Raw genomic sequence first — 19,073 nt, forward strand, 5'->3', positions numbered from 1 at the left:
GCATAGTGTCCCTTTCAGTGGGTCAGAGTAGAATTAGAGCAGTGGATTAGCCATAAACCCAGCACAGCAGGTGTCTAATGCAGGATTTTAAGTCTCTGTAAATTGAGAAAATAAAACTAAAATCAACTTAGTTGATTAAAATTAACCTTATAGCTCATTAATGCATTTCATCTAGGGATCTCAAAGTGCTTTGCAAACACCACTTCAATTTCAGAGCATTTTTTAGAGGTTTGGAAGTTAAGGGTACCTTCTCAGCAGAAGTGGCGAGGAGTCCTGTGGCACCTTATAGACTAACTGAAGTGTAGGAGCATAAGCTTTCGTGGGCAAAGACCCACTTCATCAGATGCATCTGACGAAGTGGGTCTTTGCCCACGAAAGCTTATGCTCCTACACTTCAGTTAGTCTATAAGGTGCCACAGGACTCCTCGCCGCTTTTGCAGATTCAGACTAACACGGCTACCCCTCTGATACTTCTCCGCAGAAATCCATCAAGTTTGTGTTATTTGAATTTTTATTTCTGATGTTCAAAACCAGTCAAAAGGTAAAAAGTTATTTTCTTGTCAACTGAAAGTGACAGTTTCAGCTGATGCATCAGAATGGGATCTCAGAAGGTCTGAGGATTAGTAAATGTTGTTGTTTTTGTTACCAGAGATGGTCATTGGTCATGTGAAATGGAGCAGTATATGATGGTCAATCTGTCTGGGACTCACTGTCCTTTGTACCACTTCTTTCAAAACTTTCCTAGTTTGCCTAGATTACCAATGTTTAGTGCTGCAAGTTTTAGTTCATGGAAGTGTGACATTGAATTTCCCAATGGGATGTATGCAGTCCAGGAATCAATACGATATAGCTTAGTGCACAGCCATTTTCATTTGGAGTTTGGAAAATCACAGGGTGTATGTTTGAGAGATTTGGTAGTTCAGCATCCAAAACAGCGTTTTGGACCATGTAAGTGCTTTTTTTTTTTTTCTCTAAGGCTATGTCTAGACTGCAAGCCTCTTTCGAAAGAGGCTCTTTCGAAAGGTACTTTCGAAAGAGCCTCTTTCGAAAGAGAGCGTCTAGACTGCACGTTGAACTTTCGAAAAAGCGGCTTGCTTTTTCGAAAGAAAGCATCCAGTGAGTCTGGATGCTCTCTTTCGAAGAAGCCCTATTTACATTGAAGAACGCCTTCTTTCGAAAGAGGAACTTTCGAAAGAAGGCGTTCTTCCTCGTGAAATGAGGTTTACCGCCATCGAAAGAAAAGCCGCGTTCTTTCGATTTAATTTCGAAAGAACGCGGCTTGAGTCTGGACGCAGGTGAGGTTTTTTCGAAAAAAGGCTACTTTTCTCGAAAAAACCCCTGAGTCTGGACACAGCCTAAGAGAAATACAGGCCTTACTGAGGGAACGCTCACCCAACTATTTAGTGGGGAGACATGAGGTGAAGAATTAATTGTAGTTATTTGCAAAAAAGCAATGTGAGACAGAATTCTTCTTAGGCAGTGTTCTAAGAGGAAAGGAGGCACTATCTTCCTTAAGGATCTGTGATTCTGGATGCTTTTCCCATCTGTGTTGACTAGAACATTTCACTGGCGTTCTTCAGTGCAAGGTTCAAGATGTTTCTTTGTGTGGGGGTGGAGGAGGAAGTTATATGGTGTATAGCCCATAAGACATTTGACAATTAGATTTTTTTTTTTTTTTTTTTTTAAACTTGTAGTTAAAATAGGTTTTCTTCCCTCTCACATTGCTCAGAAGGTTTTGGGCACTGGGTTCTGTAAACTAACACTCTGTCCAACAGCCAGAGAAGCTAAAAGAAAATTATGAAGGAAGCTAATCAACTAGGATGGTAGTGGCTAAAGGATTTTAAAAAATGATTTCCAGTCACTGCTCAGATTTTTGTTCTCTGTATGTTCTTGATGCTGTTTTTCTTAGGGCATAGGCAATGCTGATCCATTTTGAAAATAATAAATAATCTTACCAAAAGTCCTCTAAATCAGTGATCAGGATGTTAAAAAAAGGAATTCAGAAATGTGAATTCCAGTTACAGTTTTATGTGCAAGACTGTCAATAAGGATTTGATTTGTGGGAAGATTGAGTTTGTATCCATTCAGCAACCCTAGTAGCTTTTGGCTTTATTCAATTTTTTTTCTTTTGGTAGGTTTGTCAGAGTGGGCAAAATCCCTGTATGGGATGTGACTGGAGAAAGACTAGCAGGAAGGTTGTCTTTGCTCAATGCAAGAATGGTGTGTTAGATAACCAGGTCACCTTTTAAGATTTCTTGAAGTTTACACATTCTGTTTATTTGGAATTTACCAATGAATTTGAAATAAAGTGGCGCTTTCAAAAAAGTTTCACTTACATGAAGTGTTTCCCATCACTTGTGATGACAGCCTCACTAAATAGAAATCAACCAAAGCAGGAGAAACCAGATTCAATTATATGCTGAAAACACATTTTAATGTGCATTCTGTCACAGTATTTCTGTATAATGCAAAGGTCCAAGCATTTATGACATTCTCATCTCATTTTAAGAGGTTGTAATTTTCCTAAAACAAGTAATCTTAAATGAGTTGTGCCCACGAAAGCTCATGATACCAGTTACATGTTTTGTTATCTTTAATGTGCTACTAGACTATTTGTTGTTTTTTTAAATTATTTTGGCAGTTATAAAATACTGTTCTATAAATGCTGTTGGCAAAAATGTTGTGGATACTTGTTTAAAAGCTTTTTTTTTTTTTTCCCCAGTCCTCATCTATTCTGTCTAGTGAAGTGATAATTCCTTATTTTACAATCTTAAAATGATCACATTAAGTTGGAAAGCTTGATTTCATTACTGCAGGTAGAGGGCCTGGTTGTGCTAAGGGGTTTATTTCATGAGGGAAAAGAGCTTTCTGCTCTTAGGGTCAAACCTAAACTTGACTGAAGGAAACCAACAGTCAGCATCAGTAGAACTGTTTTTCACCTAAGTGAAATGAGTTTGTGATGTTTTACACTCAGACCAGAGGAGTACATGGATATGGATATGTAACTACCCTGTTGTTATTAGATGTGATTGTCACCCCTTTAGGGAAGTGTTGAGGCATGTTGGCAAGACATATCAGTGGAAACTTGTACAGTCACTGTCCATCCTGTACTTATTAACTGGTTAACTAATTAAACAGAATTTTACATCCCCAGTCCACAGCAGGCCCCCTGAGGCTGCAGCAGCCCCCTGCCCACAGCGGGTGGAGAGCTGCTGCAACCCCCACTGGTTAACCTTTCACATCCCTACAACAAACATGGCAAACTTACTTATGAAGATGCAGGATTTTATGCATTTCTTAAACAAATGTAACAAAGAGAAGCAGTGGATATGTGACTTTTCCCTCCCATCCATACTCCTCCTTAGAGCTTTGCAGCTAAGGCCTAGTTGGAGCACAAACAGAATTGAATTATCCTCCTGTCCTGATATGCTGTCACCTCATGGCCTTTAACACCTTCCCTGCTTAGTCTAGCCATCTTGGGAGGTGAGGGGGAGGTACTAAACAGTCCAATCCTACAAGTCCTTAATCACCTGAATAGCCTTTGTTCAAGCAAGTAATCTTATTTATGATTCCACTGACCTCTTCAGCCACCCCAGCATCAGTTGGGCATGAGTGCATCCTGTGAAGCTTCTATCTTCAAGCAATGCATCTGCATCTAGCTATGCCAAGACAATCCCCAAATGACTGTCCTTTGGTTCACTGAATAAAGAGCTTCATCTAATCAGCTCTGCTTGCAGCCAAGCCATTCTTAAAACTGTGCTAGGTAACTAGTACACACAAGTATCTACATTCTGTCTGCTGCCTGAATCTGAGATGCATGTTGTTTTATTTTTGATAACAGGTGGATCGTTAACCAAGTTGGCTTATTATTCAACTGTGCAGCATAAAGTAGCCAGAGTGAGATCTTTTGATTATTCCGGAAAGGTAAGAATTGCTTTATATAACAAACCAGAGCCTCTAAGATATGCAGGCATTAGAAAACACAGAAGGGAAACTTGAAATACAGGCAGTTTTCCATAATATCAATTTCCAGATGGCACCAGCAATATGAATCTGTTAATTATACAGCACTATAGACATGCATGATTCTTCAGAACACAGCCCTTGCCATGAGTTGCTCATAATATTCAAGTCCACTCCTGCAAACCTTTAATGATTCCTACTGTGAGGAGTGCCATTAACCTGAAGCACTCTGGTACGGGCTTACAATTTTGGACCCTAAATTAAGGATCATTTAAAAACAAAATAGGAGGCTTGGCTCAAGGTAGAATTGTAGTTAATGACGGTGAAGTTGTTCTTCTCACTCAGATGAGCAGTGCACATATCTGAAATGAAAAACAAACTTAATAATGTCTACTTTCTTAAGCCACCTTGAAATAGATTTTGAGAAGAGAGTTGGAGGGACAGGTGGAAGTTGGGCAGATGGGGGCCAGAAAGGTAGGATAATTGCCCTGGAATTTTCTAAGGCTACGTCTATACTAAGAGTTTTGTCGGCAAAAAATATGCTAATGAGTGACTCATTTGCATGATTCACAATCTCATTTGCATATTTCCGGCCAATCCATTTTTGCGCTGGGGTGTTTGTGCAATAACAAGCAGTGTGGACATTTTCTTTTTGCACAGAAAGAAAACATCCATGCTGCTTGTTCTTGCACAAAAACCCCAGCGCAAAAACGGATCGGCAGGAAATATGGACATGAGATCGCGACTCATACAAATGAGTCCCTCATTAGCATATTTTTTGCTGAGAATTCGTAGACTTAGCCTAAGAGATTATCAGTTAGGCTACGTCTATACTACATGCTTCTTGAGCAAGAAGTTTTTTGCGCAGGAGTTTTTGCGCAAAAATGTCTTGCGCAAGAGCACGTCCACACCCCGAAGCACATCACAAAAGCAATGTGCTTTTGAGCAAGAGAGTATCCACACTGCATAGATGCTCTTGCGCAAGGAAGCTCTGATTGCCATTCACGGAATGGCCATCAGAGCACCTGTGCTTTTCCCCAGGGGTTTCTTGCACAAGAAACCCCTCTGGAATGTCCACACTTGCCTTTTTGCACAAGAACTCTTGCGCAAAAGGGAGTTATGCCTCATAAAAAGAGGTTTACCTACAGCGGAAAAAGCCCTCTGTTCCACCATTTTACTCTTGATTTCCTTGCACAAAAGCGCATTTAAGGCGTAGACGCTCCACGGGTTTTTGCACGAAAACCTTGCAGTATAGATGTAGCCTCACAGTTGTCATACCTTACACCTTGTAATGAGGGAAGTTTTCAGTGTGCACCTAAGCACTTGTAGATGTGTGCATTTCAGGTTAGAAGTGAGTGAGAGATTTTGGGTTTTGTTCACACCTGTAGAGTTTGATTCAGTATTTCAGGTGAAACAACCATTTGGCTGAGGTTTGCCAACTGACAATTGTATTTAACTGCAGAAGCTTATTACTGTTCTAGTTCCAAGCTTGCACGAAGAACACGTTACGCAAACACAAAAAACCTATTTAAAGGCTATTAAGGCTGCAAAGTCAACCCTTAACAGTTAGGAAACGCCAGACTTCAGGTTGCACAGGTAACCTTAACATAGCCACCATGTCGACGCACATTATGACTGTCTTTGATTATACGATCACATTTTTTTCCCCACATGACCCCTGCCTTATTTAATTTCTTCAGCTCCACCCTCTTAAGGGCTGATTTATTTTCAAAAGGATGGCAAAAGGCACGTTCCTGACACAAGTTTCAAGTCCTTGTTTCAAAGCAGGGAAGAGTTTTTCAAAGCAAAGATCATCACAATTTAATAATTTTACTGAGGCATTTATGGGGTGGAAGGAAGGTCCTCACTCTACCTCCCAACTATCTGCTTTTTAGGCGTGATATAGCTTGAAACTCTTATTTGACATACTGTGCAAATAAAAAATACAGTTGGATGACTAAGCCTAGTTAGGTCTTAGAATAAAAAAGGTGGGTGCTTTCTTCTGAACTGATCGTTTGCTGTTGGTTCTCATCTATCAAACCAGTGTTTATACGTGCACTTCATAGGCTTCGGTATTCAGGAATGCTAGACTCTATGTAGCTGATGTATTCAACATTAGAGTCACCATCTTCTATACAAAATATAAGACTGCTGAGAAGCAGAGTCAGTCCTAAACACAAGCTCTGTCTGGTACACTGGTGGCTTCTGTGTATGCCTGAGCAAAGACAGAGGAATGGATACTATGATTAATAGTCCTGTGGCACCGTAGAGACTAACAAATATGTAGTATCATGAGCTTTTGTGGGTAAAATCCATTTCATCAGCTGTGTTGCAGTGGAAACAATAGAAACCAAGATATATATAACAGCAAAAGAAGTACCTGTCAGTTGTATAACTTGTGACAGGTACTTTTGCAGTTTTATATATATATATATATATATATATATATATATATATATATATATATATATATATATATATATATATAATAAATAAAAACAGCACAAGAAGAAAAGTAGTACCTGTCACAGGTTGTGCAATTGACTTCTTTCGCTGTTATATATATCTTGGTTTCTGTTCTTCCTAAATTAGTTCTAAGGTGCCACAGGATTACTCATTTTTAAAGTTACAACTAACATGGCTACCCCTCTGAGACTTTTTATGATTAGTGTGTATTAAAACTATGTGAATAAAATTGAGTGTTCAAGGGGTGCTTTTGGTACTGATAAGCTAATTCCATTTGTATTTTCAATGCATGTAAATATTCCCTAGCTTACTAAGTAACTCTTCTTGTCAGACATTTTCTTGAGAAGTGAAGCCAAAAGAAAAATACTTACTCTGAATTTTTTAGGATGTGGAACATGAATCTCCCTATGAAATCACAGTTCAAGAGGAGATCACAGCTCGACTGCACTTCATTAAATTTGAGAACACTTACATTGAAACCTGCTTAGATTTCATTAAAGACCATCTTGTCAACACAGAAACTCAAGTGCTCAAAGCTACCGGGGGTGGTGCCTACAAATTCAAAGATCTTATTGAGAAGAAGCTGGGACTGAAGTAAGTGGAAATTGGTTGAAACTCATTAGAGTTGAGGAGGAGAACTCTTTCTGAAAGGTAAAATACTGTCTCCAGTAAATGTTAGATTGCAGCCTTATGTGCTCATACTGTAATCTTCTAGGACCTCAAAAGCTTAGCAAGGCCCCGCTGCACTGGTGACATCAAGAAATAACAGAGTGCTAGATCAAGTGATTGTAATTCAGTATGACATATTTCTTCCTCTGAATTGGGACTGAATTTCCATCTTGTATCACTAGTTGCTAGGGTGTGCTGTGCTGCTACTCATGCTATCTTTCAGTTGACAAATAACTAAGGTGACTAAAGATCTGACAGTTTGACACTATAGGGGTGTTAACCTCTGGTCCTGGCTAAACTGTAGCCTTTTTAATATATTCTGCTTCTTTAAAACTGTCCCTACTATTTCAACTGCATATTGTAATCCTACTTGTGTGTCCTAAACACTGTAGTGTCACTCTGTTAGACAGTTCCACTCTGTTTTAGAGGTGGCTACATTTCAGTTGTAGGCAGGTGATTATCAGTTACAAGGGCTTAGCTTCTATAGGAACTCTCCTCAAAATCAGTCCTGTCATTCCTATCTCTGAAATAACTATCACAGTAGGTTTTAAAAAATGAAGCCCTAAAATGTTCTTAAATAACAGGAATTGCAAAGCTCTGGAATCTTTAGCCTAATTATTGTATTTTGTGTGTGTGCGCTTAAAATTACTTTTTTTTTTTTTTTTTTAAAAGGACATTTTCTTGTGTTTAAGTGTGTGTTTTCTCTTCAGGGTGGATAAAGAAGATGTAATGACTTGCCTAATTAAAGGTTGTAACTTTGTGCTAAAAAATATACCCCATGAGGCCTTTGCATATCAGAAAGATTCAGATCCTGAATTCCGATTTCAGACCAATCATCCGAATATTTTCCCTTATTTGCTAGTCAATATTGGCTCTGGGGTTTCTATAGTGAAGGTGAGTAAGCCAATAGACAATTTAATTGAGTGTGAGTGTGTGATATGTCCTCAAACTGATAAATGGTGGTACTCTAGATCTACATGTAACACTGTCAGATTTACATTTGTTTCCCTTCTGGGTTTATATGAAGTTTTAAACAAAAAGCATAAATATTGATTTCAGTCTAAATGTATGTTCTACCTGCTTTTCCATTGGACTACAATCTGTCCCCTTGTTAACTGGATAATGCTGTGCTTAAAGTGTAACAGCTGGAAATGACAAATTCATAATACCAGAAAAAGAGAGAATAACACCTTTGGCAGCCACTTGTGGATAAAAGCTTAAGGCTGTCTACACTGGGAAAATACATAGACATATCTATGTCTGTGGAGTGCCAGATGGATTACCTTTGCTGAGGAGTACCCCCTACTGTCAGCCATAGGTAGTGTTTAGACCAGTGGTCCCCAACCTTTAGAGGCTCCCGGGGGGTGGGGGCCACTCACGCGCCGGGCACCCGGGGGCAGGGCCGCGTGTACGGGAGCACGCCAGGGGCCGGGGATGCCCTTGCACCCGGAGCCGGCATGTGCTCCAGGGCTGGGGCTGCCCAAGCACTTTGTGCCGCTGGGTCCGGGGCTGGCGCCGCCGCTGGGTCCGGGGCTGGCGCCGCCGCTGGGTCCGGGGCTGGCGCCGCCGCTGGGTCCGGGGCTGGCGCCGCCGCTGGGTCCGGGGCTGGCGCCGCCGCTGGGTCCGGGGCTGGCGCCGCCGCTGGGTCCGGGGCTGGCGCCGCCGCTGGGTCCGGGGCTGGCGCCGCTTGAGTGCCGAGCGCCCGCATGTGCCCCGGGGCTGGGGCCACCCGAGCGCCACACACCCGGCACCAGTGCGTGTTGCGCGCCTGGGGCTGGCGCCTCCCATGCGCCGCGTGCCGAGGCCGGGGCCGGCCCAGGTTGTCGGCGGGCGCGCTCAAATGCCCCGGTGGGCACCGCATTGGGGACCACTGGTTTAGACTGAAGCACTAACGCAGTAGCATTCTGTAACAGCATTTCTAGGGTAGACAAGCCATTAGCCATGAGATAGGCATTCTTATTCTGCTCAGAGCATCCGTTTCTAATTTCTTTGTCTGAACTTCTCAGTGTATAAAGAGAGTATGGGGTTGGCAATGGTTGCCTGTTTCAGAAGTTTTAAAGGACTAGTTATGATCAAAAGAACAGTAAGCTGTGCAAGTGACAAACAATTTCCAATTCTCCGCTTGTAACAAGTGTGTTGGTGTTAATATTCTCTACATTAAACCAAGTAATCATTCCCATGCACATCTGTCGTGGTTAAAATCATGGTCAGTCCATTAAAGCAACTTTCTGTAGAAGCACATCTGTCATTCTGTAGCATGAATCTGAATGTACTTCTGAATTCTAGGGAGTCCTCCTGATGGCCATAGACTTGTGCATGAAATTCGTTTATCTCTAAAGATTAAGGGCTAAATGGCTCCTACTGAGATAGGTGTGAAACATATGAACATGATCCAGAGAAGTAGATCATTAAGCTGTCCTGTTGGCAGCATTTATTCATACTGAATGCATCCCTTCCATTACTCGGAATCCAGAGGTTATATTTATTTATAAGTGTGTTCATAATGATATCCATGTGTAATTGATAGGTGGAAACAGAGGACAAATTTGAATGGATTGGAGGGAGTTCAATCGGAGGGGGAACCTTCTGGGGTCTTGGAACTTTACTCACAAAAACAAAGGTATTATTGCTACTGAGAGGCTTTCATTTGTGGTATTCCTCTTTAAAAAAAGGAAAATCCTATTTGTTTGAAATTGTGTTTTCTTTATGGAACCTGAGGTCCAAAGTTAATTCTCTGCCAGATTGTAATAACTATGATTTCGAACCTTGCACATTGAGCCACTGTTCTGCCACAGATTTTGTTTTAAAATTGCCATTAATACATTCTGCTATGTATTTTTGTATTCTCTGTTAAATGCTCTTCTGTTCCCTGTTGTATCTGCTGCTGTTATTAAATAACGAACCTGGACTCCTGAGCTGTGCTGACATCCTTTGTGATATCCATGCAGTAAACCAGAAAAGCCCCATTAGAAACACCGGAGATAATGAAATACCTGTCAAGTAGGCAAAAGACTGTTTAGGATACAGGATTTTTTTCCAGCTTCTAGGATTGGAGGCGGGAGGAGGAGAAGAGTGTACAGTTCCCTTTTATTCTGTAATGGTCTTTTCCCTGACTATGTACGGTTTGAATACAGTCTGCTCCATCTTACCTGTTTGGGTTTTTTTTTTCTTTGCCTTGTGTTCAAATATGAATGAGCTACTCGGACCTTCTCCAGGTTCAGTCTAAAGTCCTGAAGAGCAGTAAAGTGAGGAGAGCCAGAGTACTGCAGTATATCTGAGGCAAAGGGGGTAGCTCAGTTCCTATTGCTTTTTAGGGATTTGTATGTTCATGTAACTGAAGCCTATGTCGTTAAAGGTCCATGTGACTTGGGTAATGTATGTGTTAGCTTATGCAGGAGGAGATTCAGTTACGTATCGAGAATCTGTCAGGAGAAGATCAAAGGGAAAAGTCCCTGTTTGCAGTGTTTTGTCAGATACATTCATTAGTCTCAGTCTTTTCAATGTTTCCTGCTTTACTGGACTTGGAGGCACATGTCTCAACTTGGAACAGTGTTCATAGCTGAGCTATAAGCAGTGGGGGAGCCCAAAAGGGCAAGACTAGTTCTTCCAGGTTTATTTTATTTTAATGCTTCTTTTCATAGCTCTCTTGAGCTGGACAGGCAGCCTTTCTTTTAGTTTTACTTTTTGAACTAAAATGCCTCTGAAACATAAGCCCACTTGGCCTCCCAGCCTGCATTGAGGATAGGTACAGTGCCTGGCAGGCTCTGGCTGGAATTCTGTTCCTGCTGTTACCTGAATGGTTGCTAGGCTACAGCAACAGTCTTACTTACAAGGGAAGCAACAGGAAAGAAGGCTGAATATTAAGTTGATCCAGAGTAACTTTTATGAGCTTCACTACAGTGTTCACTTAGGACCATATTATCCCTGTAATCAGGGTGATATGGAGGCTACTGAACTAAAGGTTTTTTGCTAATCTGCTCGTTGAAACAGCATAGAATCCAAAGTATCGAAAGGTACTGGGTAACATTCTATTTATTTGTGCCTATACAATCCTATTTGAATTCTGAGCCATTCATGGGAGTTGTCTGGGTGGAATGTATGCCACGTTCCACACCACGCTAGTTTAGGATGGAGGTTTTCTGCAGGAAGCAGTAATATTCAAAGGGGTTGCAAGCAGACTTGGAGGGCACTCACATTCCTCACGTCCAGTCTTCAGGAGGAATCTCTTTCGATCAGTTATTTGCATATGGTTGTCTCTGGTCTGATTCTGAAAGCAGTGGTTACAGTGAGACTGTGAAGCACTACTCTTAGATTGGGTAGTTCTTCCCTATGGCCTGAAATAGAAGGAACATCTGTTTGGTATGGGCTGTTTTTGTTTGGTTGGATTGTTTGCTTGTTTGTTTGAATGACTGCTCTTATGAAGAGTTCTGCAGAAGTTAGAGGTTCAGACAAGATTATCTGGCCATCCAGAAAACCTGGTGTAACATGGTTTGTTTCTCTTCCTCAGAAATTTGATGAACTGCTGCAGCTTGCTTCAAAGGGACAGCATACAAATGTCGACATGCTGGTGAAAGATGTGTATGGTGGAGCCTACCATACACTAGGGCTAAGTGGAAATCTCATAGCTAGCAGCTTTGGGAAATCTGCCACAGCAGATAAAGGTATCAACACTGGGGTAGGGGGGAGTGGAGTCTGAGATTTGCAGTATAAATCTTACTGCATTTTGCCTATAACTTTAATATGCTGATTGTATGAATGTTTGTGACACTCCCATATAGTGAGAGGATGAGAGAGTTGTGAACTTCCCCAGTACCATTTCCCTGTGGCATGGGTTTTTGTCGGGGTGTGGAGACTTTATAAGGAACAGTGTCTGTACTGACTTGCTTCTTCAGAGTTTCTAGCTAGTGGAAAGGAATGGATCCAACCATATCCTCCTTGGCCCTCTGAAGACTTAAGGTTGGTATCTGTCTCCAAAGGAGTAGGCTAGCTTAAGGTTCTCCTTTCCTGCTCTGCTATAAATGCCTTTAGAATCTGTCTTGTTGCTCTAACAGCACAGGTGATTGCAAACAGTTTGTCCTAGATCTGTCCCCACGAGCACTGGGAACTAGAATATCAGTTGAATCTAGTCCCAAATGAACCTGGCTTAGAAAGGTATTCACAAAGTGCATTATATGGTCACAAAAGTCTAGGGCTAGGTCTACACTACCAGGTTATTTTGAAATAATAACTCCTGGGAGAACCATTTCAAAATAAGCTCATTCCTTTTCCCAAAGTAACAAGCCCATTATTTCAAAATAACAGGCTTGGTAGTGTGGACGCTCGCCTTGTTATTTCGAAATAAGGTAGTAGACATGCCTTTAGAGTTCAGTTTGCCAGGCAGTGGTGGGATTACACAGATTTTTAGAGAGAGACAGAAGTGATACTTTGGTTAACCCAAGCGCAGCATTAACGGATTCTGGCTGGAGCTAGAAGGAAAGGCCTAAATATTAAATAGTTTTAGGATTTGCTGCATATGTGTGTGGGTTGTTTTTTGTCTTGTCTTGTTTGAAACCTTCAGAGTCACTGAAATCTTGAAGTCGCAGAAGGGTTAGCTTGGCACTCATTACTTTTGAAAGAAACAAACTAAATTCATATGCTTTACTATATGTGGCCCTTTAAGGTTGTGCTGTTTCCCAGCAAGGATGTTAAAGATCCCAGAGCACTCTACTTAACTGGAATTTGCCACATTCTCCTTCTTAACAAATTTCCCCTCATCATACATGTGTGATCCTGTATATGTAGTTCAAAAAGTACTTTTATATAGTGACTTTTATTTCAAAGCAAAGTTATTGGCTACAAATTAAAGTTTCTATCCTGGAGACTTCGGGGGTGTGTGTGTGTGTGTGTGTGTGTGTGTTGTGTGTGTGTGTGGGGGTGTGTGTGTGTGTGTGTGTGGGTGGGTTGTGTGTGTGTGTTTGTGTTTTTTTTTTTTTTTTTTTGCTAATTTCATACAACTAGCTCTGGGAGCTGGGCAGAAAATTGTTTTTTTTCTGTCTTATCAGAGTATGAAATCAGGAGAGAGAGAAATTTTCACAAACTAAAAATCTGAAAAGTTGATACCGATAATGGAAACATTTATATATTGAAATATTTTTTTTAAAGTTTACTACGGTTTGCTTAAATTTTGAAAGTACTTTTGAACCAGGAAAAAAACATTTAGAAAACTTTTAAAGAAACACGTTTCAAAGTTTGTCTCTTTTTATTTTATTTATTTATATGAATTAAATAATTAACTAAAATCAGTTTGCTGAAACTGACCCTTTCCCACAAAATGTTTTGATTGGTATTTCCTAATTAAACAATTTATTCCTGTCCAGGTCTACTAGCTGTGATAAGGCTAAACTTTTTTTCTCTGAAGCCAGATTCATCACTCTTGTAGACTAAGGAAGCCAGTGGAGCTCCCCTAGGGATACTTTTTGCTTATTGTCTGGCTAAAAATAACATCCACTTGGGCATGATTCAACCATCTTTAATGTGTTTTTTTTTTAATTGTTTTTCCTTTAGAATTTTCTAAAGATGATATGGCAAAGAGTTTACTACACATGATCAGCAATGACATTGGACAGCTTGCCTGCCTCTATGCTAAACTCCATAATCTACACAAAATTTACTTTGGAGGATTCTTTATTCGGGGTCACCCAGTCACCATGCGCACAATCACCTTCAGTATTAACTTCTTCTCCAAGGTAATAAAAATTAAGCTCTCAGGAAGTCTTGGGTATCTTTCCTAATTTGCTGCAAGACCTTAACATAGTTTCTTTTTTTCAATGTACCAAGTTGGCAGCACGATCAAAGTAATGCAATGAATCTCTAACACAGTATTAATAATGAATGGCCACTGACTGGAGCCAACCTTTATTTAAAGGTCAAGTACTGCTATAAAGATCAATTGCATATAGTTGATAGAGTAGATGTCTGTGGGTTTTGTAGTAGTCTGTAATACTGTAGCTGCTCAGCATTGATCCTATACATCTTCCTCACATGATACCATGATTGATTATTCAATTCCTCTTGCTAATTTCACATTCCCTTGTCAAATTTAGTGAGATGATTCTTCTACAATAAAACCTGCAGCTAATACCAGCTTTAAAAATACAAACTGTCATTCCTTCTAAAATAGCTAATCTGAAATCACTTCATAGTGTAATGTTCCCCTTTACATATTCTTTCCCTGCTTTCAGAGAGTTGTGAGCTGAGAGGGCAGGTAAAACCCAAAGCCTAGAGCTGGTTTGAGATCTGTTGGAGTGGGGAATAGACTGTATCTGCGTGATGACTTTATAAACTTAGTGGTATTTGGACTTTCTAGGCATCGATGCTTAGGCTTTTCACTGTTAACTCAGCCCTCAAGGATTGGGTATCTGCACCTTTTCTTAAATTTCTGTGATCTCCTTTTGTCTTACCCCGACAATGTCTTTTTATAGATTAGTGGCAAGCTTCAGGAAACTGCTAGTTTCCTCCTTAACTAGTATAAGTGAATTGTCATTACTGGTCTTTTGCTTATGTTAACAAGCAAATGTTAACATTCTTTTGTGAGTACCTATATGGGAGAGCTAGTTTTTTTGTGTTGTGGATTTTTTTGTGTGTTTGTTTTTTTTGTGGTTTTTTTTTTTTTGCTGCCTCCTCCCAGTTTCCACAACATTTCTCATTGCCTAGGAAGGTGAAGGATTTGGTGGATAATGGGTCTACCTCATTTGCAGTTTCAGATTCCTGAATTGTAAGGATGGTGTTGCTTTCTTGTATTTGATGAATGAACATCTCCTTGACTGGTTTAACAAAACGTGTTGCCGCGCCCAGGCATTTTGTCTCTCTCCATTTGCACGGACATTTCAGTGTGTTCTTAGAGCTCGAGAGCCAGTGCAAAGTGAAGAGAGAGAGTAAAGTAGAGGAAGGAAATGAGAATCATGGTTTAGAATGTCTGAGAGATGCGCTGCCAAAGATGAATGAATGTGCCAAATTTACAGCACTTTCAGGCAAGAGGAGTTGAATATCCATGGGAAGTTGCAGTAGGTTTCTGTACTGAAGCACTGGCTAATTACACTTCTATTCAGCCTTAGAACAAACTGCATATTCCTCCTTGTATCTTCCTTCGCTGTCTGATAATCCTGGGCTGGTAGGTGTAAGTAGTACATGCTGAAAAGAGACATTTCAAATATACCTCCTGCAGCACCATAGAAATTACTGAGGTGTGGTAGAATGTAGCATGGGTACAATAAAATATTCTAGCTGGTTTGTCTGTTATACTTAAGTGTAAATTAGTGACAAAGTATATGTTAGCAACCAGGGGCCATCCAAATGCAATGTTTCATATTGTGGCAGGGAGAGGTTCAGGCATTGTTCCTGAGACATGAAGGCTACCTGGGAGCCATTGGGGCATTTTTAAAAGGAGCTGAACAAGACAGTAAGTACAGCATCACTATGTTCTGTATATGCAGTGTTCTGAAATGTTAGTGTCAGTCGAAGCTTCTTTCAAGAGGCTGCATGTAAATCATTGGTTAATCAAATATGTTTGTCGTTAACAGCACAGATTTATTTTGTAAACATTAACTTATTTTCTTCTGGCAAGGAGATCTCGATTTCCTTGCTCCACGTGAAGGTGCCTGGTGGGTTTACTTATTCTTCCCCCTCCTGTGACTGCCAAAAGCAATCTCTCTAAAGGCAGAAGGAAAAGCCAGGGTTCTGATGATTTACTCTCCAGAGAGCACAGTTTCTGAATCTATGGTCAGAGTGCTAGTGTAGAAATGATGGAATTATGAACTTGCATTTTTTTTGCCCATGAAAACACCCCAGTAGTTAGAGTGTGCGTCTGTTCCTAGCATTCTTAAAAAACAACGAATAGTCTAGCAGCACCTTAAAGACTAACAAAACATGTAGCTGGTATCATGAGCTTTCATGGGCACAACCCACTTCTTCTTCAGATGGGGTTTTGCCTACGAAAACTCATGATTCTGTCTACGTGTTTTGTTAGTCTTTAAGGTGCTGCTAGACTATTTGTTGTTTTTTAAGTTTTTTCCAGTTACAGACTAACTTGGCTACCCCTCTGGAACTTTTTAGCGTTCTTCAGTTACAGGTTGCTTTCGCTGAGAAGAGAGCTCTATGCTGCTGATCTCTCTGATTAGTAACCACTATTTTTCACCGCTGTATGAGCAAGCCATTCAGTTTGTATTTTAAAAATGAAAACAGAACCAGATTGATTGGGGTGGTTAAAACTTATCCAGTGATCTCTGCATTTACAAAGATGATTAATCCTCATAATGCCCTGTAAAGCAGGAAGTTTTCCTATCCATTTTACAGAGAGGGAAAATTTAGGTACTAAGAAGCTGTGTAATTTGGCAGAGGTTCTGTAGATCTGGGAAGAATAACTAGGAATCCCCTGGTACACAAGGCATGCTTCTGAAGCTCTATTTCCCACACTCTGACTAATTTTTTTTCTGTTTATCAGAAGAGCTGGTTCTCCCTAGAAATGACTTGTTTGTTAAACTATTTGGTTGTAATGCATTCTTACTAAGCACTTCAGTACACCATCTATGGAGATACTAGGCTTGGAAATAAAAAGAGGGGCTTGGAGAATGTCAAAAGTGATGGGGTAACAGTTTCTGAAACTTAGGGTTTCTTGGCCCTTGCTCATTTTATTTTAATAAGCAGCCCAAATTTCTAATTAATGGGATGTTTGAGTAACGCTACACTTTCTGTAAACATTATTTCCATGACTTTTTTCCCTTGCATTTGTCTGCATTAAAAACCTACACAAAGGCATATAGGCATTAAATCAGTCGTGGTATAGACAGTCTTACTTTTAGTTTATGGCCTCTCTTTGTTCCTCCAGATCCCAACCAGTACAGTTGGGGAGAGAATTATGCTGGGAGTTCTGGCCTAATGAGCACTTCGCCCGATTTCTGTCCCATGCAACGTGCAAGGAGTGGCACGGTAAGTTACGGTCTTCCTAGGACCAGAAGCTGTCTTCCCTGAGAGATCATTTGGAACCCTTGGGGTCTTCAGGACTGTAATAAACCTAACAAACTCTTATCCACCTATAGTGGACACAGACTCCCCAACTTAAATAATAATTCCAGATCCCAAGTAAACAAGTCAGTTGTAGCCTGATTCTCCCCACTCATTTGCACAATAAATCCATGCACTTAGCTAGTTTTTTTTTTAATATGCAACAGAATATTTGCATATGTGGAACTAACTACTTGTGCGTGTTCATGTTCTTAAACAATTGACCCTAAATGCTGTTTTTCCCTATAAGTTTAAGGGCTCTGGGGGAAGGGTAGCAAACAGAAATGTGTAAACTGAAATGGGGGGAATCACATTTTTACTGAAGAGAAGGCTGCATGCTTGACTAATTCTTCAGAATGATTGCATCTCTCATTAAGAGAATTATTAGAAGGGGTGCACTTTTTTTTTGTTTTTGTTTTTGTTTTTAAATGGAAAAACTCCTCTAAGATCTCAAGACAAAGCTTTGGCAATTGTAGAACCATTCTTTTACCCATACTGTGTGCACACTCTAATGCAGCTGTGGGCTAGTCCCATTACAAAGCAATCTTATTGGACCAGCCTGTTTGAGTTAGCTTAATTGAGAAGTCTGATTGGATCTTTATTTTTACCCCATCACTTCCCAGTTTGATATGTTTGAAATGGATCGGTTGGAACGACCACTTGTTAACCTGCCCTTGCTAAAGGACCCAACCACATACATCCCTGACACCGTTGACCTCACTGATGATGCCATGGCCAGGAAATATTGGCTCACTTGCTTTGAGGAGGCTTTGGATGGGGTAAGGGACACACATACTGCATTTTGACTAAAGAGCTTCTTGAATTGGCATATAGCCCACAGAAAAATATGGATGACCCCAGACTGCCAGCTTGACCACACAGTCACACTTGGTGGAGAAATGGAGCCTTCCCAGTCCCATGTAAACTGATGGTCTTGCAATTCTTATATGTAGGGCTCCTCCAAATTTATAGTTCACTTTGGTCAATTTCACGGCTACAGGGTCTTAAAATTGGTCAGTTTCACGATTTTAGATGTTTTATGTCTGAAATTTCACAGTGTTGTAACTGTGGGGGTCCTGATCCCAGAGGGGATTGTAGAGAGTCCCACAGCTGCATTGGGGGGCTGCAGGATTGCCATACTCACGTCTGTGCTATCTGCAGAGCCCAGCTCTGAAGGCGGAGTTTTCTGCAGCTGGAGGAGGCTCCCAGAGGTGGAGGAGGTAGGTGTGATTTCCCCAGTGCTGCTGAGGGCCCCAAACAGGTGCTCCTAACTGCTAGTCAGACTCAGGGCAAGTGGTAGATTAATGCATGGGCACAGACAGGATGCCTGTGCCCAGGGGCCCGGACAGTTTGAGCCACAGGGTGGAAGTCCCGAGACCCAGCAGGTGCTGTAGGGGCTGCAAAGCCCTTAATCCCAGCAGGAGCCATGGGAATGGAAGTCCCAAGCCTGGGTGGTAGCTGCGGTGGGGGACAGAAGCCTTGAACTCAAGCATGCCAAGACCCAATCGGAGCCACAAAGGAACTCCGGCAAGAGCTCGGGGAGGGGGGGCAAAATCCCCAGCTGAATCCAGGTAGGGCTTCCACCCCATGTGACTTCTGAGTCCCAGCTGGATTTGTAAAGGGTGGCAGGTCCCAGCTCGGGCATGAGCAGCAGGGTGTGGAAGCCCTGAGTCTCAGCTGGAGCCAAGGTGCTTCCCGGCAGGAGCAAAAGCCCAGAGCCTGGGTGGGGGTGGCAACAGCAGCCCCAGAGCTTGGGGAGAGGAACAGACGTCCTGGGGCTGTCGAGTCCCAGCAGGAGCTACAGGGCAGAGAGGAAGGGAGAGCAGAGGGCTAGTGGCAGCAATCCTAGAGCTGGAGAGAGAAAGGCAGCGGCAGTCCCCTAGCTCAGGCATCCCAAACCCATGCAGGAGCCACAGGAGGAGGGAAGGGCAGCAGCA

General features: G+C 41.4%; 1 protein-coding gene across 2 annotated transcripts in view; it reads left to right on the forward strand.

Annotated features, from left to right (window-relative positions):
- Positions 1-19,073, forward strand: part of PANK4 (pantothenate kinase 4 (inactive)) — a 35,548-nt gene that overhangs the window by 2,623 nt on the left and 13,852 nt on the right. For both annotated transcript variants that reach the window (XM_075906665.2, XM_075906666.2), the window contains exons 2-10: positions 3,842-3,924; positions 6,815-7,023; positions 7,809-7,992; positions 9,626-9,718; positions 11,606-11,759; positions 13,642-13,823; positions 15,454-15,535; positions 16,961-17,061; positions 17,760-17,915. In XM_075906665.2, coding sequence (XP_075762780.2) covers positions 3,842-3,924; positions 6,815-7,023; positions 7,809-7,992; positions 9,626-9,718; positions 11,606-11,759; positions 13,642-13,823; positions 15,454-15,535; positions 16,961-17,061; positions 17,760-17,915 — 1,244 coding nt within the window. The remainder of the gene's footprint in view (positions 1-3,841; positions 3,925-6,814; positions 7,024-7,808; positions 7,993-9,625; positions 9,719-11,605; positions 11,760-13,641; positions 13,824-15,453; positions 15,536-16,960; positions 17,062-17,759; positions 17,916-19,073) is intronic.

This window comes from Pelodiscus sinensis, chromosome 24, assembly GCF_052426305.1.
Source record: "Pelodiscus sinensis isolate ZL-2025 chromosome 24, ASM5242630v1, whole genome shotgun sequence".
Lineage (NCBI taxonomy): Eukaryota > Metazoa > Chordata > Testudines > Trionychidae > Pelodiscus > Pelodiscus sinensis.